At 35.4% G+C, this 26,581-nt stretch overlaps 3 protein-coding genes across 4 annotated transcripts; all 3 read right to left on the bottom strand.

Moving 5' to 3' along the window:
- Positions 1-195: 195 nt before the first annotated feature.
- LOC136812833 (uncharacterized) lies at positions 196-2,832 on the bottom strand. Its single transcript, XM_067069357.1, has 3 exons — positions 2,689-2,832; positions 986-1,276; positions 196-600 (listed from the first exon to the last, which is right to left on the bottom strand). The coding sequence occupies exons 1-3, from the start codon at positions 2,814-2,816 to the stop codon at positions 450-452; spliced, it is 570 nt and encodes a 189-aa protein (XP_066925458.1). The 5' UTR covers positions 2,817-2,832; the 3' UTR covers positions 196-449.
- Positions 2,833-3,686: 854 nt separating this feature from the next.
- On the bottom strand, positions 3,687-7,025 carry LOC136812835 (uncharacterized). Its single transcript, XM_067069360.1, has 4 exons — positions 7,008-7,025; positions 5,521-5,660; positions 4,853-4,987; positions 3,687-4,266 (listed from the first exon to the last, which is right to left on the bottom strand). Exons 1-4 carry the CDS (start codon positions 7,023-7,025, stop codon positions 3,687-3,689), a joined length of 873 nt encoding a protein of 290 aa, XP_066925461.1.
- A 7,550-nt stretch (positions 7,026-14,575) lies between these two features.
- Positions 14,576-18,950, bottom strand: LOC136812839 (putative mediator of RNA polymerase II transcription subunit 29). 2 transcript variants are annotated; one of them, XM_067069363.1, is made up of 6 exons: positions 18,899-18,950; positions 18,063-18,125; positions 17,755-17,877; positions 16,525-16,683; positions 16,049-16,223; positions 14,576-15,657 (listed from the first exon to the last, which is right to left on the bottom strand). In XM_067069363.1, the coding sequence occupies exons 2-6, from the start codon at positions 18,078-18,080 to the stop codon at positions 14,648-14,650; spliced, it is 1,485 nt and encodes a 494-aa protein (XP_066925464.1). In that variant the 5' UTR covers positions 18,081-18,125; positions 18,899-18,950; the 3' UTR covers positions 14,576-14,647. The 2 variants fall into 2 exon arrangements, with proteins under 2 accessions (XP_066925464.1, XP_066925466.1); XM_067069365.1 differs by lacking the exons at positions 18,063-18,125; positions 18,899-18,950 and having other exon boundaries at positions 14,577-15,657; positions 16,525-17,081; positions 17,755-17,838.
- Between the last annotated feature and the right edge of the window lie 7,631 nt (positions 18,951-26,581).

The raw sequence follows: 26,581 nt of genomic DNA on the forward strand, positions 1-26,581 counted from the left end.
ATGTAGAGATGAGTCAGTTTCAGTGAAGAAACTCTGGTGAAGAAGAGAACCCCTGCTTTCGGGTAGTCAGCTATAAGAAGGGAAGATTTTAAAAGAAAGAGAGATGTGGTGATATTTTTGTTTTTTGGGTGGTTTTATATTTTATGTTAAAAAAGATATACTAAAACGTATATTATACTATTTACAATAGTCCAGATGAATTTAAAAATATTTATTTATTTACAAAATTTATAATATGTCAAATGTAAGGCATTCGTCAACAAAGTATGCATTACGAAAAAATAAAATCAGTCAGAAAAACAGTATATACAGTTCAAAAATTAAAATCCACGTGATAAAAATCATTTTTGTAAAAAAGTTTAAAAATCCATAAATAATTTGAAAAATATATCTAATTTGAAATTTCCATTTTAAAATGAAAATTTGTATACGTATAATAGATGGTCATTCTATAATAGATAGTCATACGAGATTGACCCAATAACAAGCAGAATGAGGTAAATCATCACAAAGATGTCGGTCCCAGTTAAAGGTGTTGATTCTGGAACAGTTCCTTGGGTTGGTCCTGGGACAGGTGGCGTTGTTGTGATCGATGTTACTCTGTAAAGGGTAAATAGAATTCATAAAAATCCATGTGTATCGATAATTTAAATCTGTACATAATTCAATGTTTGTACATAATCGAGCTTAAAAATTATTTTTCAATTCAAAATTCAAAATTCTTAAACTTTGCTGAACTTATATACACCTTAACTGCCATTAACTTAAATCCTAACTAGGATCGGCTCTGAGTCCATAGACTTTTGAAATTTCAAAAATCTGATACACCGTTCGTACATTGCAGCGAGAACCAATACTAGAATATTTTCAGGATTAAATTGGCTAATGCGCTTTATTATGTAAAAATACTGTTAAAAAAATCTTGCGACTCGTTTACAGACAACGTAAAGAAAAATTATAAAATTAAGTTATTAATCATAATTACCCATTATAGAAGTATTGAAACATCATATAACCAGAAGTCATCGCCAAAACCGTAGCAATTACCATGGAAACTCCAACCATGGCGTATTTCGCATATGTGCTACATAGGTGGTCTTTCGTTTTTAATTTCATATAAATGAGAGCAACAACTGTTGTCATAAAACATGTAACAGCGACACCAATCAGCACATTTAGAGTAAGCGGAAAAGCGTTGAGTGCAGGTTTTGGTAGAACTTTTGGTTGTACAGGTCTTGGATACCGTACGTAAGCTGAAATGTAGACCCATTCAAGCCTGAAAAATAGTAAAATAGATTTAATCGTTATTTTGAGACTATCAAGAATTGCAAAACAACTTTGTATTCATTACAGGAATGTTAAGTGGTGGAAAAACAGCTTTTCTGATTACTCAAAATTCAACGATAACTTCTATTGTTAAAACGTTGATTAAATGAAAGTCCAGAAAAGACGGCTTGCCATATTATAAATCGGACGGTTTCTTCATGATTTTACGATATAAGTGAAAATTTGATTTTCCTTTTTCGCCGATTACTAGTTCAATTTTTAAGAGTGATGAGAAATTTTTTTTCCAATGTACAGTATAGCAAAAGAAATTCTTAACGCAATGATATTAAATTGATTTTTGTAAAACTGTCAGAAATCGAGTAAAATCAAGATGAAGTTATAATTTTCTCGAGCTCTAGCTTTCGATGTAATGGTGCGGTCATGATGCGGTTATATCAGTAGAATCGCTAGGAAAGGTACCTTTTTGTATAGGTGAGGTGTACCCATAATATAAGCCCTAAAAGTTTGCGCATAATCAGGCCTGAAACAAAAGAACACGCTAATTATGTAGATATTTTAAAGCGACAACAAGGAGAAAACCTTTTAACTCGACATAAACTTTCATAAGGGCAAGAGACCTGGTATATGGTGAACCGTTTTTCCATTGTTTTCAAGAAACTGTTTTTCCATCTCTTTACATTCCTCTGGATTCATAATCTACTAACATTGAATTGAGGAGACCAATTTCTCTGATTTGAAGACAATTTAAGAAACACCATAACGCCCACATGGTTTTACCACCACACCACCACGCCCAATTAAAATAATTGACCAACTTAAAGTCCGTTAGAACTTTGGATAGCATTGTAGAGATCTCTTTCGATTAAATCTGACGTCATTTTATTTCAATTCAAGGACCACAGATATCAAATTTCGCTATACAAGTAGTTGATAGATCAGTGTGGGGGCCATATTAGTTGTAAAATGTTACGATACACCTTTTCCTACCCCTTGCACCATTGAGTTTAGAGAAGTTCCGACCCTTAAACTAAACGGACTGATTTTTCCACCCCTTACTGTACCAAAAAGGCACCTCTCTCTCCGTGGTTCTTATACTGTATGTTGTTTTTATCATCGAGTTCAAGCCCGAAGGGCTAGAGGTGAAACTTTCACCCATCTAAGGCAAGAGAAATTGAAGTCACTTATTTCCTATCCAAAACGCGCCGTAATCATGACGACAGATTGTACCTAGCGGTTTCTTTGTTTTGGAGAACTGCATTTTTTGAAATCTAGCTATAGATTTTAGTTTCAATCCGGCGTTAGTGTAAAAATTACGCGCGGGCGTTCTGGATGGGAAATAAGTGGTTTCATTTCCCATACTGGAGTATCACATCTAGCCCCTTGAAACTCAATGTTTCTTACCTCATTTCAATATATCCTGAATACAGGTAGACACATGTCACAACACTGGCAACCATAACTGCAGCAAGTAGAAAATCCATTCGACTTTTTTGAAGGTATTGGTAAAGTCTTTTTGATTCATCGCTCATTGCCTTTCTTGGAGAATTTCTATAAGATAAAATAGGAACTCAAATCACACACATAAGTCATTTTACCCACCTTGATTTTAATTTATTTTTTTTAATGGAAAATATTTCGCATAACACTTGCAAATATCTTTTCAACAATCACTAAATAGACCTTATCGGAGTTTTTAATTTTTCTAAAACAGCGATGCATTGTGGGATTGTTTATGGAGTTATTACAATAGAATTCCCTCGAAGAATTCCTAAGAGATTTCTATTGTAATACCCTCGAAACAATCCCACGATGCATCGCATTTTTTAGAAAAATTAAAAAGTCCGATAAGATCTATTGTTACAAAGTGAATTCTACCCATGTCATTTTTTTAATATTTTTTTATCAGGGAACAGCGCCTAAACATCTTACGTCACAGTGTGTCCCAGAAAAGCGGACAAATATTTATATAAAATAGAATCCTCATAATTAATGCCAAATTTTATGACTTGTATACTTTAAATCTCAAAAACCTACTCAATCATCTTGGGAATTGTGCGTCTATTGATTGAACGGACAATTGTAATCTTATTTCAATAGTCCTTTTCATAAATTACGTCACGAACATCACTTGCCTCGGTTTGAAATTATTGCCATGGTGATTTACTCCCAATGGATTTTATGACAACTACTTTCTATTCATAAAAAAATCATTTAATGTCTTAAGGGATATAATCACCATGGTAATTGTTTGAATACTGTACGAGGCTAGTGATGTTCGTGACGTAATTTTTGAAAAGGTCTATAATTCTCAGCCGAATTCAGATAATAACTTTGAGCAGTCAAACTTTATATAAAAATATGCAACCTGCATTATTTCTGGGGCACACTGTATATTGTTCTTACCTTATAGTCACTGCCGAAAACACACCATTATACAACATTGTTAACACCAAATAACCAAGAGCTCCAGGATAGAGAATGTAGTTAATTACAAACCACAGGATAACATTGACAATCGATGAAATGACCTCGAAGGCTTCACTGATTGTACTGGAAATGTTGTTGGATGTGTCTCCAATATGGTTTGATGTGTATTCCAATACTGACTCCTTTTTTGGTTCTGGTTGGTTGTGTCCAATGAGATTTGAAAAGAAGTGATCAATGATACTTTGATCAGGTTTTTGTTCTTGAGATGGTTTAATAGTTCCCAAGATCCAAGTGTAACCATTGGAAACAGAATCAAAAATGCTCTCTCCTTTTTCCAAATCAGCTTCTGGGGTTGCGATTGGATAAGTTTTGTGGTGGTCGCAAGCGGGAAAACCACAAAAGAGACAGTCCTCCGTCGGCGTTAAAACCTCCCACAAGATAGTCATCAGGGTGGAAGTATTTTGTTTCTCCTCGTGTTTTTGGATGAAGCTTCCTCGGTTTTCATTAATCGACGTGGATTCCACAGACATTGGAGACTTGGTTGGCCCGAAACTAAAAAGGGTTTACATACAGTATTTATAGCTGAGAAAAATATTTTCTTACTTGCCCAATGAATAGATCTAGAGAAGAATGTCTCGAAACCTTAGCCAAACATGATACCTGCAGTCCATGTAATGTTAAACTTCTAAGTCTTTAGGTCACTCGTTCATTTTTGGACACACGGGCAAGTCCTTGGGTATCCCAGCTGACACACAACGTTGTTTCAACGTTTATGTGATGTTCATAACGTCCATATAGGCCAATCTCCATAACTCGAAGAAATTCGCGTTCCCTGCGCATCTTCGAGTTATGGACACCCTAGGCGCAGTGGTATAGTGGTCATTGACCTTGGTTGCTGCACAGGTGACTGAGGTTCGATTCCCACTCGCAGTGGTTCACGGTGCAAGTAAATGAACCTTCGCCCGTCACTTCACTCATGCCATGTGAGGGCTTCTATTGGGTAGTCAGTCCAAGGTGCTGACGGGGCGCTCATTGAAAGTGGCTATAGTTAGGTAAATAGGCGTCAGAGCTTCCTGCAATTCCACCAAATAGAAATAGAAAACGTAAAAATAGTACAAATTTTAAACCCTCTACTCACCCAGAGTCTTGTCCATTTGCATTGGAACTGTCCAATGTTGCAGTGAAGGCGAGGTAACTCACAACACCAATCAAACATAAAGCAACCAAAACCAGCAAAATTGTTTGCAAAACTTTGTTGCCACTAAAGAAGCCCCTGAAAAGAAAAGATAAGGTTACATGATCTAAGCTAACGTACTTAACCCTTAGACGGCGAAAGGCGTATACATACGTCTTAAAAAAGGTCATTTTACCGATACAGTCTTTTGGTCATAACTCCTGACCACTTGAGATTCAGAGAAAAAAATCGCAACTTTTTGAAGCTGAGAGAAAGAGCTTTCCAACGATATCAGAGTTGATACCTGAATCATTTGTCCTGGTCAAGAAATGGCCTTTGAAAGAATAAATTTCCAGAAAAAAATGATAAACTTTTTGGCCTTTTTCAAAAAAATTAGCGGCCTGGAAAGGTTAATAATAAGTAAGTAAGTCTGCGACCGCAGTCGGACGCGATCCGAGATCCGAAGGCTCCTCTTTCGATGTTCGATAGCTATCTATCCGAAGGTAGGGAAGGCCGCCATTCTTTCTCCATTCTCCTTCTCTACCCCCCCCCCCTGACAATATATCCTCCACCCCACCCATTTACGGACATTCGATGCTAGAGACTGACTAACAGGTAAGAGGTTTAGTTACCTTGGCTTTGGTTCACAACCAACAGTGATATTTTTTAGAATCCCTGTACAATCACCATCATCTCCAGTGAGATGTCCATCTGCCTCCTTGGGTGGGATGACGTGCTCGCTGGCTTGGATAGAATTTGTTTGAATCAGATTCTAAATGAATAAAAGACATTTGTTTGAATCATTGCAACAAAACACCCCCAGCTGACACACAACGTTATTTCAATGTTCATCTAACGTTATATGGACGTTATGAACGTTAAATCCCGGGGGGGTACTAGGGCAAGATGGGTTACGGGGATGCTCCGCTGGTCAGGGTACCTTTTTTAACCTCCACGAGTCCCAGGTAGGGTCGCAAAAACACCAAAATAGAAAAATCAGTCCCTCGTAGGGTGCCTATTTTTGGAAAAATTTGGGGGAAAAGTAGAAAATTTGAGAACATTTTGGAATTTCAGTCCCATTCAGGGCCACTTTTTTCGCAAATTTCGAGTCCCCCGTAGGGTCCATTTTTCGAACCTCAGCGGAGCACCCCCGCCGGTCGACAAGGGTAGTACCCCCCCCCCCGGGCGTTAAATAAACGTTGAAACAACGTTGTGTGCCAGCTGGGCACCTGTTTTTCAGATTTCTTTTCAAATGTTTCCTCTTATATGATATCCCACTCCTTCTTATCTTTTCAACGACTGCAAAGCCGTAATTTCATTCGAATTATATCAAAATTGATTGCCCTTTTTGTCTCTGATTCAGATAATATTGAGACAGACAGATTAACTTACTTTTGGGACGCAGATTTAACTCTGTTACAAAAATTAAAAACATTCCAAATTAATACTGTAAAATATGGCCTAAAAGCAAGTCCATATCTTTAAAAAGAAGAATAAAGAGAGAAGGCTAGAATCGCTATTCTCGGCCGAATTTTAGACTCTAAAACACTAGAAATCTGTATATATTTTGAATAACACTATACTTTTACTTAAACTACTACAGATTACCGTATATGAAAGCTTACATGCTAAACTGAAAAACCTTTTTGGAGATTTTAGAAGCGTACACCAAGCTGGCACACAACGTTGTTTTAACGTTTATCTAACGTTCACAACATCCATATAACGTTAAATGAACGTTGAAACAATGTTGTGTGCCAGCTGGACAGAGATTATTTTTTACAATCTTCCACCGATATGTTACTTTGAATAACCGAAAAAATTTGAATGACAGAAAGCTCAAATTAAAGAATGTTGCCTTTGAAATAACCTATTCATACTTAACTGACCTTGAAGTGCATTTTGAAATTATTCAATTTAACCCAACTTATTTGCATTACATTACAAATTTATTACCATAATGAACTGCTAACATGATAAGTCGGACGACGAAGATAAATAACAAACAAGAAATTGTCGATACTTTTTTGTAAAACGAATGAAAGAATTGACGTCAAATAATTTTTGGAAATTATGTATTTGACGTCAATTTTAAACATCACTTTCTGAGATTAAATACGTCACCTGTCGTTGCCATAATTAAAAAACCATGCCTCAAAATTATTTCTTGTTCAGCTGGCACACAACGTTGTTTCAACATTACAAAGTTACAACGTTTTGTGCCAGCTGGTTGAGGAATAGGTGGTTTCTTGGTGTAGATAGGTGTTAAAAAAGTTATCCCGTCTTAGACGCATTTCCGTCATAGCGAACTATATAAAGACGCTTTTTTGTCTCAAAACTCTGCATAACATCCAAAGTTTTTCCGTCTCAGATGAAAACCTTACTTTGACCACCAATTTGTGCTTATTTGAATGATTCTAGATTAATTTCATTAGGTTTGGGTTATTATTTTCCAAAGTTTAGCTTATTTTGAATAGATTGAAGCTCATTTGATCGCGCATACCCTGAATATGTTAAGCGTTCTTATCGTAAAGACAGACTTTTTGCTTACTTTCGCCTTTATCATCGATAATTTTGTTCTTAATCAGGGCGTTGCTTCGTCTGGATATCAAGGCTTTAAACTTGTGTTACTTTAAGGGCAGAAACTTTCGCGGGCAGAAAGTTTCGCGTTTTTCGCGTTTTTTGCATTTTTTTGCGAAAGTTTCTGCCAGGTACAAAATTAAACAAGAAATTCGCGAAAGTTAATTTCGCGAAAAATGAAATTTTCCTAAAAATTTTCCAACGGTTCTGGTGGCTTGTCAGAAGACAACATGAGAGCGACTGTATTCACTTCATCGTAATTTTTTATTCACTTTCCCTAGCCATTCGCGAAAGTTACTGCTACTGAAATTGAACATTCACAAAAAACCGCGAAAGTTTCTTCCGTAAATTTTCTTCAAAAAGTAAAAATCACGAAACTTAAATCCGCGAAATTTCGCGACATTTCGGTCTCACGAAACTTTCTGCCCGCAAAAGTTTCTGCCCTTAAAGTATATTTTGATGATTTACCCTTTAACCCATATAAAATGTTGAATTTTAGTCCAACTTGACTCAACATTGTAGAGAGGGGATAGGGAGAGACGTGCCAGAAAAACAGTAGAATATGCAGAATTCCATTAAGTTTTGACCAGGGTTATACAATCAGTCACAAAATACTTGGCACAAAAGGGAAATTCACCGGGGTGTTTTGAAACCACAATCGATTTGTAAGTGCTCTAAAGTAGGTTCGAAGGGTAGAATTTTAAACTCTGAGTTTTAACGCTAGACTTAAGACTTAGGAGCTTAGGATGTGAGGATCCAAAAGTTCAAAAATGGTCCAGTAGGGCTTGAAATATAGCCTAGAAACCAATAAATCCCTCCCAGATCGAAATAATCGATGAAATCAAGTTGAAGGCCTGAAATTGACATTCTCGCTCGAACTTCAATTTTCGAAAAATCGTAAATTAGCCAAAAGTGCAGATATATTACGGCACTGATTGTAGGTAGACCAGGCCGTATAAACCAGAAACTATAAAATAAGAAAATAACTTACAGCTTGGATATCTAGGCTAGTCACTACCTGCCGGTACTAAGATGGGTATCCCTTTGTAATTTTTCGGTATTGGGAGTTCTCATAACTTGTGCATTTTCAATTTATGGAGACTCCACTATTTGGTTATTTACTAAAATCAGACCTACACAAGAGGTCGAGTATTTTTGCCATGTTAATCTTTTTGACCTATGTTTAAAAAGTTCTTAGCTTAGTGACTATAATTGATGAAATCTTGCTGGATTCGTTTACAAGAACCTTTTTAGTATTGGCGAACGCTCGTAGTATTTTTGTAGTATGATAGAAAAAATCCGTGAGAACTGTCTTGAAAAATTACGAAAAGTGCACAGTGAGTGTAAAGCAGTGTCGTAGGCAAGTTCTTTTAATAAGTAGCCTATAGCAGAAGAGATGACTTTTTTACGAGAATACTGGGTATGTAAAAAAGATATCTTGTCCTCGGGGCTTGGAAATTATCGAAAACGTTTTAAAATTATTTTTCTTGTTAGTGAAATTCCACGCGTAATTGATACGGTCTTCATCAACATTTCGTTAATCTGATATTGGGTCCGTCCCCCGAATTTCCTTTATTTTCGGAAAGTCAAAATTTTACTCAATTACAATCATAATCGAAGTTCAAATAGATATTAGATTTCAAAATTTGATTGTTTTTCTAATATTTTGATCCCTTTAAAGCCCTTGTTGACTCATCCGGAATAATTTTTTTGAGTGTATGTTAATTTAAGCCGTGTCTCCCCAAAAAATTGGATATCCGATACACACAGCATATTTTTTTAAATATTCTATTTTTTGAAAAATTACTTGAATAGGAATATTTTTTAGGCATATCTCAATAAAGTTATTTTGTGTTTTCAGCTTTTCACTAAACGAATATTTTTAGGGTTTTGTATTATGACGTCATATAAGTAATATCTCCCGCCATGTATTAGTCTCTGGAAAAAATTACTGAACCTTGAATTGAGCTCCAACAAATTATTGGTTAATCCATTGTATGGATACCATAAATTCTAAGTATTACTCAGCAGCTAAATTTCCTCCATTAATGAACAATTCTTTCGTCCGTTAGTAATTTTAACTGAGGACCTAGTTTAAAAAGATTTCGCAAGGCTAAAAAGATAGAACTTCCCAACAAACCTGAACATGGACTATTTTTGCGTTTTCACCTAAAAGCCGAGAATTGTGTTTGAAGGTGGCGCACGGTGGTTCTGAAAACATATCCTTAAATTTAAGTTTGCGACAGTATCGAAGTTATATCCTTGAGCAGTCTATACGTTATTTTTATAACAACATCCAAAAATTTTGAAGCCTTCGGATGCTCTTAACTTTTTGAGTTTCAAGCCTAAAAATGTTCTTATTATTTTCCCCATTTTTAATGTATTTTTGTCCATTTTCCTAAGAAATTGACTGTTCTTAACATTGTGGCCATCAAAACCTTATGTTCTTATATAGTTTATTCTTATAAAAACAATGTGTAGACGACTAATTCAGACATAGTAGAAATAAAGCAAAAAGTAATGGAGGGAACAAATTTAAGTTTATAGTTTAGTTCATACAGTTCATACAATTCCGTAACAATCATATAGGAAAATTTTGCGATTTTTATGACCCTAATTGGGACTGATTTTGACCAAATTTTGATCTTTCATGGAGAAAAAGGTTGAAATTTTTCTCTTTTACCGACCCTTAGTTGGACTGAAATTTAATTTTCTGTTTTTTCCAACCCTTACAGGGACTTTCAGGTCCCAAAAAGGCACCTTTACGGCACATACCCGTACCCTTCACTTGCCTAAGTACAATTTTTGGCCTCGAACTTCAAATAGGGATGGAATCAAAGTCAATTTTCCGATACTGTAAAAAAAAATTTTCACTGGAGACGAAATTTTGACCAAATATTCCAACTGAGCGCGGGGGTCACAGCGTACCGTTGACCAATGAGACAATCAAATGACTGTCTAAAAGCCCTAAATTGTTAGACTATCCACCTAGAAACACTCCCTTCTCACAGACCCGGTGGGATTCTTTCAACCAGTGGCTGTGGTATATAAAAATAACAGAATGAAACTCGATGGGGATTGATTTTCTCAAATATTTTAATGAATGAGGATTTCAATTCTTTTGTTTTCAAGTCAGAAAATTTAGTGCATAGTGGGGATGGAAAGAATAGTAAATATTTTGCAGTGAGGATTTGTTTATTTTCAGTGGAGAGAAGATAATTGGAGGTTAATTTTCCACCAGGGACGATATATTGGCCAATTTTTTAAGTGGGAAGGATTCCCAGTGGGTCTGTGGATCTGTGAGAAGGGGGTGTCTAGAACACCCACTCTGATTAGAGACACCTTAGTAATGACGAAGGAAGCTATCGGTCAACAAAGTTACAGTGGGTGTGAAAAAAAAACAATAAGACATGATTTGAAGAATGAAGAAATCTTTTAGTTGAAATGACGACTCTAATTTTTCATTCTACAATATTATTCTTATTTTTCTGTTCATGCCCTTAAAATACAATATAAATTAGACCCCATGCTCGATTCTCTGATGTTAATTCGTAATTTTTTTTGTAAAAGGTGTGAAAAATATTTTCCCGTGCATGTTTTTTAAATGTTTTCTTTAGGAGAATATCTTTACCACTAGATTGTTCATCGAGTTGGTTGAGTTTTTGTGTGGTCCAATACCCTTCAATGAAGCATTTCAAGAACAATTTCAAATTTCCGAGAAAAAAGTCTAATATAAAGTGCTATAAAACGAGCATATGACAGAATGCGATTGAGAAAAGCTTTAATTTTTTGTTTACTCCAGTCTACTTTGAATCGTTCAATCGTACGACCCAAACATTTATTTAAATTGCCAATAGCCGCACGGGCATTTTTTGTCCGTTTTACCACCCTAAAACCCTCGCAATCTTTTTTTCGCACCTAAAGACAATAGAAAAAAGTTTTCACTTTCATGTCGTGGGCCCTGAAGTCTAGAATTGAAAGACATGACGAGGCTTTGACCAATGACCGGAATTTCAGACCATCCTCGGCCCTTTTTTCAATATACTGCATTGAAAGCTAATTTCCCGTGTTTTCAATATACTGCATTGAAATAACATTAAGGCGGGATTACCATTGAAGTTTCAATATGTGACATTGAAATCCAATTTTCAATACACTACATTGAAATTGTAAGAAAGCGGGAATATGAATACTGTTATGATTTCAATATGTTGCATTGAAATCTAAACTTCAATATCTTACATTGAAACGATGGAAATGCGGAAACTACCAGGGCTCTGACCATAGTGAAAAAATCAGTTTTAAAATTTTATTGAAATATGTTTGTCTTTTGAACCTGGACATTTTCAACAAAAGGATTTATCATCAAAATACATTTTGATTAATTACCCAATGAATGTAATAAGGGTTTTAATGACAACAAACCCATTAAAAGACACAAAAACAACGTTGTTAAAACGTTAATTGCCTAATACGCACAAAAGTTGTTCCAAAATTTCAATACCAATAGTTTTTTCTTCGAATTTTTAGAAATGTGCTTAAATAGATAGTAGTAGATTAGTAGTAATTAATAGTAGATTAGGTCCAGCCGAGGGTCCAGCTATTTTTTTCTCAACGTAACTCGAGAAAAACGGTGCCAAAGTGACGTTTTCTCAGCAATGTTTGACATTGATTTTCTCAAGTTAGGTTAGGTTGAGAAATCGACCATATCCGTTTAAGTGGAGTATTTGTGTTTTAGCGACTTTAAAATTTCGTCAAATTTTGGGTCAATGCTTGTGACGTCAGTCTTTTCCCCATGAAAAAATTGCCTGACCTAATTTTTTTACTCCCTCTCAAAAAAGTTTCTAAATATACAGTATACATTCTTCTTTCGAATGAGCAAAAAAAATTCCACTCCGGAAATTGTTGTCACGGGTTTTAAAGAATGGCCCCCTGCTAAATATGAGCTATTCAAAACTTTTTGTAGAATTTTTCTGCGATGAGCTATTCAAAATTCTTTGTTTTTTTGCGATTCTTAAATTAAGATACTAATATTCACGCGGAGCCCATGTTTTGTCACTGGGTAAAATGCCCCTGAGAGGACCTTCGGCCCTATATTGTGACCATCGAGTCCAACACTGACCCTAACTGATAATAACCGAACCCCCTTATTAAACCTCATTAAAAAGATAAAGGTGACTTTTGGCGATCCGATATAACTTTGTCCCAAAATAATTACGCGCAATGTTTGAAGCTGCGTGAAAATTAGTACTGAATTTCTGAATGTCTTTCTCAGAGACGAGGCGTTCTTTCAAAGGGGGGATTTGTTTAAGGCGGACGTTTATTGAATCATTTTCACTTTGCGTGGGAAGTAGTGTTCATTTGAAGGGCATATTTAAAGTCGACTGTAACATTGTTTCTATAGGCATAACGCTTATATCATCCAGGGTCAAATTTTGAAAATTCTTAAGCATTGACTGTACATATACCTAATCAATACACAAATGCCCCGTGATTTCTTGTCATTTTAAGATCTGCCAGAAAAAAATTTACAGTTAATCAAAGTTTTGGAATATTTCCTTTACTTTCAGAAGAATAAGAAAATGAGGTGAGAGAAATAGTGCAGCAATGGTTATCAAGCGGACATTGTAAATTACCTTATCGGTCCTTTCTACGCCGGCCCTTACTACGCCACAGCCTCATTTTGGGCTCTATGCCAATTAAGGCCGTGAATAACGCCAGAACTTGTAGAAATCACTATTTAGACTCCAAAACAGTGAATATTGACTGAATTTGATATTAAAATGTCATTTTTCGGTAGTAAATTGTTGAAAATTTCATTGAAAATCACTGTTTTTCTTGAAATTTTGGACATGGAGTAAAAGAATGGATAATTTCTATCTTCTAATCATACCTAAATACCTTTAAATCGAGAAAAATTGGTCAAAAGTTAACGCCGCCTTTAAGTAAAAATTGCAAAGTTTTGGCCCTTTTGGCGCCGGCCCTTATTACGCCACGAGCCAAAAAATAACGCCAATAAAGGCCGGCGTAAAAAGGGCCGATAAGGTAGCGTGTACAAATGATAGATGATACATACTTATGTGGAAGGAAAAAGCAAAAAAAACTCTTTTCGTTGCAGCAAATTATTCGGATCAAAAAAATATTTACCACAATATTAAAAGTTTACAAGCACTAGAATGTTGATATAATAATATACTATACACTCCTAAACCAAAAATTATCTAGCCAAGGTTCTAAGCTAATAGTATTTAAAAGACGTATACTATCAGCTTAGTTGCAAAAAAACTCGGTAAAAACATGCTCGCCTTTGCCGAAGACTTTTCTTATTCCCAAGGCATTAAAAATGTTTTGTTATCAAAGTCCAAAATAACTACTCTTAGGTTCCAAATAAACGGGGGGCTAATTTCCGGGGGGGTTGGAAATTGTACTTCTGAAACCAAAAATAAGGTAAAATTAGGCTAAAATCAGGCTATTTAGAACATAATAAGGGGCCTTTTCTTTGAAAGCTGAAAATATTCTTAGAGATTAATAAACGGGGGGGGAGGGGGTGTTCTTATAAGGTCCGGGGGGGTTGGAAAATTTTTGAAAATACCAAAAGCATAAATTTTTCTTATGGACACCTTGTATAATATTTTTCTAGGTAAATTTACACCCAAGCGGTTAAGTTAAATCCCTGTGATTAATATTATCATAACAGACACAATAACAACATCATAGTGACGGGCGACCGTTGTTATTATTTAGTAATCTACGTAGAGTATCGTTAAAAAAGGGCCAGCATTTTTTTTATAAAACTAGTCTCTCAACTCTTTAAAACGATCTGCAAAATTTTAGTGGTTATTTTTTAGAACGTATAAATATTTCTTTCTTTGTTCTTGACCAATTTTGGTAGTTTTACAGCATACACGCCAGTACTCTTCAACTCTTTATTTGGACCGAAAGGGTGTTTAATTCTCCTCTTAGTTCTGTTCTTAAAATTTAGGCAAATTTGACCAATATATTCTTACAGATCAAACTCTATAAAAAAAGCTTGTAGGTAGCAAATGAGAGGTACCAAGGCCTAAAATCAACGACGATTAATTAAATCCGACATGTAGTTATTTTTACCAAATAACAATGGGTTATTTCTCGCTTTATTTCTAAAATATTTCTAAAATATTATTTTCCTTTGTTTCAATCTCAACGAGAGGACTGAGCACACTGCTCGAGTCTGGCCATCAAGGCAAGATGATCGATTAAAGGCACTTGGTGTCCCTCTTTAGACTTCTCCAGTTGGAAAAAAAAGAAGTCGTTTTGCTCTACTCCTCTTCTAACGATACTCGCATAGAACTGGTGTTGGCCGTCACTATAATGTCGATAAAGCCTATTTTCTCTATCGAAGCATTCGAAAAATTTACCATGAACACACTTTGTAGAGACCTTCTCCACACCAAAAACCCAATATTCATATGGGTTTTCCGTGTAGAGACCTACACACTTGCCAGCAAGGGACTTACGGTCACATACAGGAGCTGCTATAACTAATTCTACGTCTTCGTCTACTTTCTCCAAACCCGCCTGATTCTTCTTCTTCTTCCTCTTAGGATAATTCTTCTTGTTATTTTCCGGTTGTTTTTTTCGTTTCTTATCCGTTTCGCTTTCAATCTCGTTGTTTGCTGTCTCGTTAATTGGTGTTTCGTTGTTGGTAATCTCAATCCCGCTGTTTACTGTCCCGTTAATTGCTGTTTCGTTGCTGGTAATCTCTATCTCGTTGTTTGCTGTCTCGTTAATTGCTGTTTCGTTGCTGATAATCTCAATCTCGTTGTTTGCTGTCTCGTTAATTGCTGTTTCGTTGCTGGTAATCTCTATCTCGTTGTTTGCTGTCTCGTTAATTGCTGTTTCGTTGCTGATAATCTTAATCTCGTTGTTTGCTGTCTCGTTAATTGTTGTTTCGTTGCTGGTAATCTCAATCTCGTTGTTTGTTGTCTCGTTAATTGCTGTTTCGTTGCTGGTAATCTCAATCCCGCTGTTTGCTGTCCCGTTAATTGCTGTTTCGTTGCTGGTAATCTCAATCTCGTTGTTTGCTGTCTCGTTAATTGCTGTTTCGTTGCTGGTAATCTCAATCTCGTTAATTGCTGTTTCGTTGCTGGTAATCTCAATCTCGTTGTTTGCTGTCCCGTTGTTGGTTACTGTTTGTTGAGACTTGGACCCTAGAAATTCAATTAAAGGTATCAAGTAATTACCGTGCATCCCACCATCTCTTATCTAAACCGAAAGGAATTATAGCTAGTCTTACTGTAAAAATTTGACTTGTATGTTATTGCCATTTTTTCTGAAGTCATCTTTGTGAAAAATAAATTTCTCAGTTGTATAGAGCCCAAAATTATGAACACAAGACGTACTTCAAAGACTTTGATTATGAAAGACTAAGATTATGAAAATCGAAAACTAAATTTTGCACATATTAAACCATATAGAATTGCTCTTACCAGAGCCATGAGTAGAGTTTGACATCTGAAAAAGATATCACGGAACTCAAGGCTTGGTCCCTACTATATATAATATTATATATATATGTGATAGCAATAAAGAATAACTCACATTCAACAAAACGATCTTTTAGATAGGGAAGAAATTTTTTTCCTTCATTGTCTTCCTTCAAAAACCAGGAAAAGAAAGCGCCCTCTTCATTATGGTCGATCGAGTGACCGTTTCCATTCTTGGAAAGATAAACCACTAATCCATTTTGGTGGTGCTGTTCTTCTAAACCCATAAGCTATGAAAATAAATACCAATTATTACTATTTATTCTTCACCGATTAGCCCAGAACTAGTTAGATACCCTTGCGATGTTTGTAATTTGACGCCTGCCTCGCGTACATTAGTATATATAATCGCCTTATATCTCGTGATTTTTCAATCAATTTAATTAAAAACAAAAAAAATCACTCGTGCAATTATTTTCGAATTGCACTCGTTATCATGCGATTACATATATTAATGTACGCGAGGCAGGCTGAAACAAAAGTTGTTCAGAATTCATTAAAGCTTCATTAAAACATAATTTTTCTTCTTACCCTGCCATGAATTTTGTACCTCTCCGTTGTAAGACAGATCTTACCAACAGGCTTGTAATCGATGGCTGTTTTGCCAACTTTTTTCTGTTTCTTGCCACATTCATGGCACGTCATTTGGTTGCAAAATAGACTCGCACTGCAATCCTCATTTTGACATTCCTAAAAATAGAATTGAGTCTTTTTAATAAGGGTTACAAACAACAAACCGACAACAGTCCTCTTCGTATTTCTGAGACAAAAATGGAAAAAATTCCAAAAGATTTGAAAATTCTATAAAAAAACACCAAGAAAAAGTTTCAGAAATCAATGACATTTTTATTTAGCATCCCTTCAGTTTGGTACCCAGTCCTGTCAATTCAGGTCGGCATTAAACAGTGTAAAACTTAAAGCCGAACTAAAATGAAAAATTGGTCAGTCGGTCTGTCGGTCAATCAGTGAGTCAGTCAGTCAGTCATTCAACAAATAAACCAATCAATTCCTCATTCAGTCAGTCAGTCATTCAGTTCCATGCCATGCGTTTTAAGTTCAGTCCGTTGTTTGTCCGGATTAAGTGCAACCTAAGAAAAAATTAGCGACCAAAACTTTATATTTTATGAATCAGCTAGTACACGCTTTTTTATGAGAATAACTTCTGTAAGAATATCAGGGTGAAAATTGGCAAATCGAAAGAATATTCTGAGAAGTTTCACAGATTTTGATAATAATAAAGTCGTTTAAATATGGTAACAAAGATAAATGGTTTTTTATTCGATTTAAGCTGAAGGTTTAATAGGGTACAAATATAATTTTAGCACTCAATGTGCACTAAAAAGTTCCAAACTGTCAAAAAAGTCACTTCTCATGTTTTATACTACCTAATAAGTGTACCCCTCCCCTAATTAAACTTTCTTATTCCAACCCCCATCCGCTTATTACGTGTTGAGATTCTTTCCAACAAAAAAAGCGTGTAATCAATGAAAGCTTCTTGAACAAAATAAAAAACAAATTTCAAAACTTATTCTATTGTAGTACTTTGATTTTTATGCTGACAATCGTCATAAATGATTGAAATTGTCTCCTAATCCAAACACATGAACAACGACTAAATTATGTGATAGCCTCCAAAATGATTTGAAAATATCTCAAAATATCGAATCGAATATTTACTCCTTATTTCTTAGTCCTACGACGAAAATTGTCAACATAGCAGCTCAGCCAGCCCCAGCCAGACGATATATATTATAATTTAACCTTTTTTCGCACAGTGTACTCTACTGCAAGTTTTTTCTTTTCCTTTTGCTGCTTGAAGTTACAGCCAGGACACACAGCTTGGTTGGCTGACAAAAGCCGTATGCAGTCTTCATTTTGACATTTCTAAACATAAGTACAGTAGCTATGAATTCTTTGACCGTAAAATATATTTTAATTCGTTAAACGATTTCCCCTCCTTTAAAAAAGTTAAAAGGCCTTCAAATTTCTATAAAGGCTGAAATCTGTAATAGGTTTAAAACAAATATTAAAATCACTCTTGTAAGTGGAATATAAGTACAAAGACATACCTCTTTTTTGCCTGCCATTTTCTTCCGAATGATTTTAATATTTGTATCTGTTATTAGTTATTGCTAAAAGAAAAGAAAATAATAATGAATCATGTTTTTTGAAGATATTGCAATTTACTTTCTACCTTAAGGGGACTATTTTTTGCGCCCGGGGGGGGGGGCAGTCAGGCAAATTGACCAACGGGTATGTGCGGCGGTTAAGGGTATGTTTTTCAAAATATCAGAAATGCACTGTAAGGGTGGACTTTTGATAAATGCACTGTAAGGGTGGAAATTTAAGCAAATCTGAGAAAAATTGCAAATCTTTGCTCGAAAATCTTGGTTTTTTTTGCTAAAATTTGAAAAAATGCACTGTAAGGGTATGACTTTCACCGATTTTTTTTCTGCACTGTAAGGGTGCGATTCTTAAAGCCAATTTTTTCGCCGCACATACCGTCAGTTGGTAAACCCACTGCCCCCCCCCCCGGGTTTTTGCGGGAACTAAATTTTGCGGTTTTGGCGGATTTAGGCCCAAACCGTAAAATTAAGTTCCTGCAAAAAAATTCGAAAAACAAAGGTCCAATAATTCACAGTACGGCTCTAATTTTCTTTCAAGTGAGAAATCTGCAAAACTAAGTTCCCGCAAATATTAAATATTAAAACTTGAACCTGCTTGAACTGCGAACCGCAAAAATTAGTTCCCGCAAAAAAATAGTTCCCTTAAGGTATCTGAAAGCAAAATCGACGGTGACTGGATATCTGACTATTGTAATATCGTAAAAAGTGGATTATTTTGGCTTAGACTTTTTTCATTCACGAATCAATAATTTAGATTTTTCGCATAATAATACCCATACCTGTCTTTGCTAGCGATTTTAGATTTCCGTCTATCTTTTTCCGGGGGACATGCTTTAGACTCGCATCAATACTTTTTTCCTAAAACATGAGATTTTTGGTGTTTCTTGCCCCTGATTAGAACTCATGGCTAATATAAAATAACTAAATTTTAGCTTCTCGATGTGCACTAAGAAGTGTGTCAAACTCTCAAAAAGGTCATTTCTCATGGTTCTTATATTTGTATTAATGGCTCAACTCTGAAAATGTAAATAATATACGTTAAGGATATTTCACCCTCAATTTCGGCATTTTCTTACTGATACACAAAGTTAAAATTATGATCATATACTATCATGATGATGCATCCTTGACAAGTTTCTTAAGTCCACGATAGAAGGTCTTGTGTAAGGATTTACGTGGGTGCAACTTTGCAGTGCAGAAAAGAGGGCCTTATTTTTTTGTACAATGCTCTCTTGGTTGATTGAAATGACTTTTTTACCAGTGTAACCTATACCATATAGATCACTGAAACTGCTTCTCTAGGGTATCCATGAAATACCTCAGGTGGTGTATGTTTAACACATTGGATCAGCAAAGAAACAGATTGGGCCTCCCTTGTTTCAATACCCCTGTAGATCTTGTTTTCATTGCCAGTTATAAGAGAGCTGCATCCGAAATCAATCAACTTAAAGTTGAAATTCTGTTCCTAGATAGAACTAATAATATGTTATTTGGTTTGATATCCCCATGAAAAACATTGTTGTCATGGAGAAAGGAAACTGCATTAAGCAACTTATCTATGATTAAAAATGTGTTGGCATAGGAGATATCTTTCTTTCTTACATGATAGTCCAAAGTGTTTTTAGCAGCAAACTCTGACCCAAAGAAACTCGTAACAAGTCTGTGTGGTATTTCCATACAAACTCCCACCATGAAACAGAGATACAGAGATAATATTTAATTTGTACCCTTTATGTCAAACATTATATCCCTTATATCTAGGGGGGGCATTTTAAAAAACTTTTACACTCTCTATTACAAAGAAATGTAGAAGATTTGTGAAGTCTAGCATTGACTACAAAAAACAACATTGGCATTGTCTGATAAAAACATTGTTAGCAAGAGGGGGTTTTAATTTTATTCAGATTTTTAAAGGGATCATCATTTTCTGCACTTCTTATTAAAAAAAGAAGCAGGTCACATTAAAAAAAATCTCCTTAAAAGGTCAAAACTGAAAGTGTTCTGAAGCTAAATATTTTGAACCCAAATTTTTCCTGATTGGATTTCTTTGTTTAAAAAAAGATTTTCCATTTGATAAATTATATGTAGAACACTAGCTTTATGACCAAACGGATCATCATTTTGTTCATCTGTGAAAATTCCAGGACGTAAAAGAGTTTAACGCATTTTGTCAATTTTCTTTATTAAATCCAATAGTCAAAAGTAGGCAGATTTAGGGGGAAGGTCGTCCTAATTTTATTCAAACAAATGCTACTTTTTACAATGCTATTATCATAACTCTTTTCGAAAAGACCAGATGAATATTTTTTGTTTCTTGTTTCATGATCATAAAAATAAATTTCATAAATCAGAGAAATATAATAGAGTGGTGCTTTCTTGTGTGTCATTTTGGATTATATTTTCATCAAAAGATCCCAAAAAACCTATCTGAAGGCCTACATTTATGCCAACTACACATTTTTTATAAGCATAACACCTATAAGCATATCCAGGCTCAAATCTTGCAAAAACTTAGGTATTGCCTAAGCATATGCTAAGCCTCCCATTTTACAAAATTTCAAAGCATTTATTATCCCTCAAATTACAAAAAAACACCAATAATGCGCAAATAGCATAGGCATATTGGAGGCTCAAAAAAATAATTTTGCTAAGCATGAGGCATGCAAAAATTTACCCTATGCTTATAAAAAAATGTGTATCATTAGAGATTTAATAATAGTAGGGGCCACTATGTCGCGAAAAAGCTTCCCGTGTGCAGCAGCTTGTGCAAAGGGATTTTATGATTGAATATTGTTCCTTTAATGTAGAAGATCAAAATTTGAGAGGTGGGGCCGGGTGTTACCACCCGTTGCCATGGAAACTGACGTCATTGGTTACTATGGCAACCAAAATAAAAGGTCGTCAAAATTGAAAAATTTTTGTTTCATTCGAAAGAGCATGAAATACTGATAAAGAAAAAGGTCACAACCTATATCTGAAAATGAATATATCAGGAGATATAAAGGAAATAAGGTAAAATGACGTCATAAAACGATGACGTCATCGAAAAATAAAAATTTGCCAAAATTCAAAAAATTTTGGTTTTTTGGAAAGAATACCTTCCAGTGAACAAAAAATATTATTATGAAAAAGTCTGAAAATCCTTTTTAAGAAGTCTATGAGCAAAAATTGATATTTTTAAATTTTGCCTGTAATGTGCTTGGGCAAGCTCCAACCTTCGACAGGCAAAAAATGAAATTGTCAATTTTTGATCAATAGACTTTTTTTAACGAATTTTCAAACTTTTTCGTAATAATATTTTATGTTCACTGGAGGGCCTTCTTTTCAAAAAAACAAAAAATTTCGAATTTTGGCAAATTTTGATTTTTCGATGACGTCATCGTTTTATGACGTCATTTTGCCTTATTTCCTTTATATTTCCTAATATATTCATTTTCAGATATAGGTTGTGACCTTTTTCTTCATCAGTTTTTCATGCTCTTTCGAATGAAACAAAAATTTTTCAATTTTGACAACTTTTTATTTTGGTTGCCATAGTAACCAATGACGTCAGTTTCCATGGCAACGAGTAGTCACACCCGGCCCCACCTCTCAAATTTTGATCTTCTACATTCAAGGAACAATATTCAATCATAAAATCCCTTTGCACAAGCTGCTGCACACGGGAAGACATAGTGGCCTCTACTATAATCTTAACCTGGGATTTTCAGATATACAGATGATCTAACTTATATCTATAGATATAAAAATCAACTGGTAGTGTAGGAAACCAACCTTTATTTGAACGTTTCTTTAAATTGGTCTAATAAGCAGAACTATTTGAGTTTTTCTTCTCGATTTGTGGAAAAGCTTGTCTGACCAAAGACCCAAATGCTTTCGAAGATGTTTTTGGGAAAGTTTTGATAAAATCATTGTATATTTCGCTAATTTTCATCCTTGGTGAAGACAGGTCAATTTCGTAGTTATCTTTGTAAGCTAAAAAAAAACTTGAAAAGAATTCTTTTCACGACCACGAGGGCTTCTTTCCTTATAAATTAAAGTAACATAGTGAACAGCAAGTAAATCTTGTTGACAATAATAGTGTGGAAAACTTGAAAAGTGCATTAGTTAGTTAAAGGCTGAAAACCTCTTCCTTAGAAAATGTTTTATTAGTGGATGAATTTATACTTTCAAAAAGGGTAATTTTCATAACCTTACATGTTCTCTTTTTATTAGCATATAAAAATCCAAAAAATGTTACTTACAAAGAAGTGAATCAGGCTTAAAACTTGCTCAAATTTGCATATCAGAATTCTTGGCTAAGTTATAAAAATGAAACTAGGGAAAGAGGGAGTTAGTCAGAAAAAAACACACAGAAAAAACAAAATATCCCTACTAAAAATAAACTTAGGGTTGAGGTAATGCTTAGGATATGCTTAAATTTCCCATATCTGAACCTAGATGCTTATAATTGCAATGCTTATAAAGGAAAAAAATATGTAAATGAAAATTACACTCAGAATGTGAAAGTTCTTTTTCATGATAGTAAACAATATGCCTGATTTCTTAGTTACGAGTATGCTTACAATTTAAGTTCCAAATTTGAAACAGGACTGCCTTTATCTTCCCAGTAAAATGTGGCCATTTTTCATGCATGTTAGCATGGTGGGAGTCACATGGCCACTTAATAGCAAAATCTATACTGGAGCTGTCTATATTTGTAGACTATAGACCTTTTTTCAAAGAGGCCACCCTGTTGAATAATTATGTAGTCCAGCAGAAAACAATGATACACCAATGCATAATTATTACAATAAGCATGAAACAGTAATTATGCATTGTTTAGCATTGTTTGTATGGCTGGACTACATAATTATTCAACAGGGTTGCCTCTTTGAAAAAAGGTTTATTTACCGTGAGATTGGGTAACTTGCATCAGTCAGTCAGGCACATCCTGGAAAATGAACGGGGTATTTTTCACTTGTGATTGGTGGCAAATGCAAGGGGTCGAAAACAAAAGTGATGTAATAGTGCTGAATACCCCACGCAATTGAACCGGGTTTGAAATATTTTGCTTCATTTTAAAGAACTGCATAGATGAAATTTTTTTTCCATGGGTCAATTTTGTCTTCGAAGATTGAAGAAACTTTTAACGAAAAAATAAAGTTCCCAGTTTTCTTCCTTTTTTCCCATTTTCAGTTTGAAGTTCATTTTTATTCATTTTTACGCTTTTAGCCTGAGACGTCCTATCTCATTTACACTGGGTGACGAATACCCCATGCAAATGCTCACCCCGTTCATTTGCCAGGATGTGCCCGACTGTCAGTGGAGGCTAACATGCATAGCCCTCAAATGAATGACCTGGCTGGTCATTAAAATACAACTCGCAGCTCTACTCTACCATTTTTGTTTTGATATAACTTTGTATTTTAATGACAAGCCAGGTCTTTCATTTGAGCTATGCATGTTGGTTGGCAAGCGATATCATACTCCAGGGTGCATCGTCTCTTATTTTCCCCCTATTTTCTACTTTCCTATCTTCTATCCTGATTTTCTATCTTTCTGAAGTGTTTCTAACTGTTTTCTAAGTATTTTTCTGAAATTTGCCCGTATCGGTGAAACAGGTCTCCGACCCCAGCTCGAACCACCAAATGCAAGCAACCTTGATTTACAAACCCAATGCCTAATTGCTTGCGCCATCGAGGCACGACAGGAAGTTGTCATTCATTCACAATATAGCGTGTAATTTACAGACCTTAATTAAGAAAGTTCCAAACCCTACTGGCAGTTACATCAATATGCCTTCTTACCTGTCTTTAAAAATATAAATAAAAGTAATCACGGAAAAGGACGCGAAAAAAAAAGACATAAGTGTGAGAACAGAGTAATCAAACTCGTTAGAAAAAGTACCATTAGAAGTCATAAAAAATCAACCTGAATAAATGCAATCGAAATTCCAGAGAACTTCGTAATTCCCCAAACAATATTACATTACTATGTCAAACTCCCATCACATAAATTTTACAATTACGTCAGAGTAGACTACGCACGCCACCGAAGAGGTTTATTTGGAAAGGGTAATTATATTTTATTGTTCGCTTCTTTTTTAAAGATTCGCCGGGTTGGAAAAGTATGAATTTCTTTGTACATATTTTACCTACCCCAAATATTTAGGAGGCTGAGTTTTAAACGAATGGTCAAGTTGAATCGAACGATAAATGTATCAAGGTCTGTTTTATTTACCCCCTGGTGACTTAACAAAAGAGACTTAACTCAATGTTACAATCCAATTATTGAAAGTTTGTCTCGGCCTTTTTATAATGAGCGAGACATACGTTCTCTGATTACGAAATTTTCATATTGACATTTTCGAGGCATTTTGATGTAACTGACTGGTGCCCCTACAAGGATCCCTATGGGATCAAAACCAAAAAGGGGGCCTGCAAGCCTACAAGCCACTGGCCAAAATTCTACTTTTAACTGCCCAGCCCCCAGCCCAGGCCAGCCCAGCCTTGGCTTGCTTGGCCTACTACCCTACCTACCTGTACCCACCACACTACTGTTCAGACCCCCTTGAAAAGTTGGTCAATTCCCCTTTTTGTTTGGTTTAAAATTAGAATAGCCCAGAATATACCAATATTCCATAGACCAGCCACATTTCATCAGTACCTATGACCTATAACCAGGAAAACCATACCATACCAAACTGCCAACCACATGGACTTCGTTCGAAACGGCAAGTTTTGTAGACTAGGTACAAGTTTTGTCGACCTTTTGGAAAAAGGCCGATAAAGATTCCAAAAGGAAAATTAACTTCATATTAATTAAAAAAAAGAGTGCTGTATTCCAAGCTAGAACAGTATCGATTAAGTATCGGTCATATCGAGTGCAGTATCGATAAAGTATCGGTCAAAGGTCTACAGACCCGATGGAAGTCGCTCTGACTGCTGACACACCTCAAAATCAGTCGGCCTCAACTGTTGAAGCTCCGTATTTTGGAACATTGGAACCGACTTTTTATAGCATGAAAACGACTGGCTGCTACACCCCGGGGCTTCGGGGGGCAGGGGTTTCCCTAGACTTACCGACCTATCTATGCAAATGGAGGGTGGTAAAATCGTAGATCACTCTAAAAGGGTTTTTTGTAAAAAGCAGCTCAAATTCCATACCCTTTACGGCCCTTTACCTTGGCCACAGCCTAAACTTTTAGTTAAATAGTCCCATAAAAGGGTCACAAAATTTTTTTTAAATGTGATTTTTTTTTTCATTTCATCATTCCCTATCATTCTCTAAGGTCCCGAAAAAATTATTTATTATTATTGCTTGGATTTGGATGGCATGCATGCGTTATATATTAGAAAAAAATTAGTTCTCTTTGATGAAATTCGCTGCAATAAGATAAGATCGGTCAGGGGCAATAGTTTCCCGACCCCCGGGGGGTTACTTAACATTAACAAGCAAAATGGGTGCCGGGTATGTGCGAGCCATAAGGGTACCTTTTTTCGTGCCTCAAAAGTCTGTCAAAGGGGTTAAATTCATAAGTTAGTCTCTGAAAGGGTCCCAAAATCACGAAAACACGAAAATCGAAAATTTTTCTCTCAAAGGGTCACGAATCCCAGAAATTTTGACCAAAATTTAGTGAAAATGAAACTGAAAATGAAATGAAAATTTGGAAAAAATCTACCAAAATTAAGGAAAAAGTCTCTCAAAGGGTCCCAAAATCATCAAAATTTTGTCTCTCAAATAAAGTGTCGATTTTTGATTTTCGGCTCGGACATACCCCCGTCACCTCGCAACCCTAGTACCCCCCTCCCCGGGTCCTGACCTCTCCAGAGCGTTGCGTGTATCAGAAGAAAATTTCCACACGTTTTTGCCAAGAAAAGTATCATATTGTTGCATTGATTTAATGGAAGGTGCAGAGTCATATAGGCAGTACATAATTTTTTTCTATATGCCACTGCAGTAATTAATTTTATTGTAAATCACAAAAACATCGATAATAGAAAACAGTTCTTAAATATCCAAGTCATTTAGGATGAATTGATTACAAAATTTAGTTTTTCTCAAAGTTTTTATTGAAGGGAAATCTGTACTGATTTGTGCATCTTTCCCCTGTATGTAAATTGAATAGAAAAGAGCATATAGCAGAGTTAATGGGTAGGGCTTATTGTCCCCCTACACAATCTTGCGTGTGTTTTTGATTCTGCTTGAGTGGATGTTCATTCTTGTGTTTAAGGATTCTTAACTCCTGATGTAGATTAGACTAGAGTACTCTTTGAAATATTTTTACAACTTTTTAATGGGAGAACATCTTTCTTAATTGCATCTATAATTGCTTAGTTAATATTATCTCGGAGAAATTAAAATTCCATTAAATAAATCAAGGAAATCAAATAAAGAAGTTTGAGAAAATACCGTACAATCTTTTTCCGAGTCGTGCTTTTAGTTCTTCGCTACATAGGGCCATTTTCAAGTTCTTGAAT

The sequence above is a fragment of the Clytia hemisphaerica genome, unplaced genomic scaffold, assembly GCF_902728285.1.
Source record: "Clytia hemisphaerica strain Z4C2 unplaced genomic scaffold, Clytia hemisphaerica genome assembly, whole genome shotgun sequence".
NCBI lineage: Eukaryota > Metazoa > Cnidaria > Hydrozoa > Leptothecata > Clytiidae > Clytia > Clytia hemisphaerica.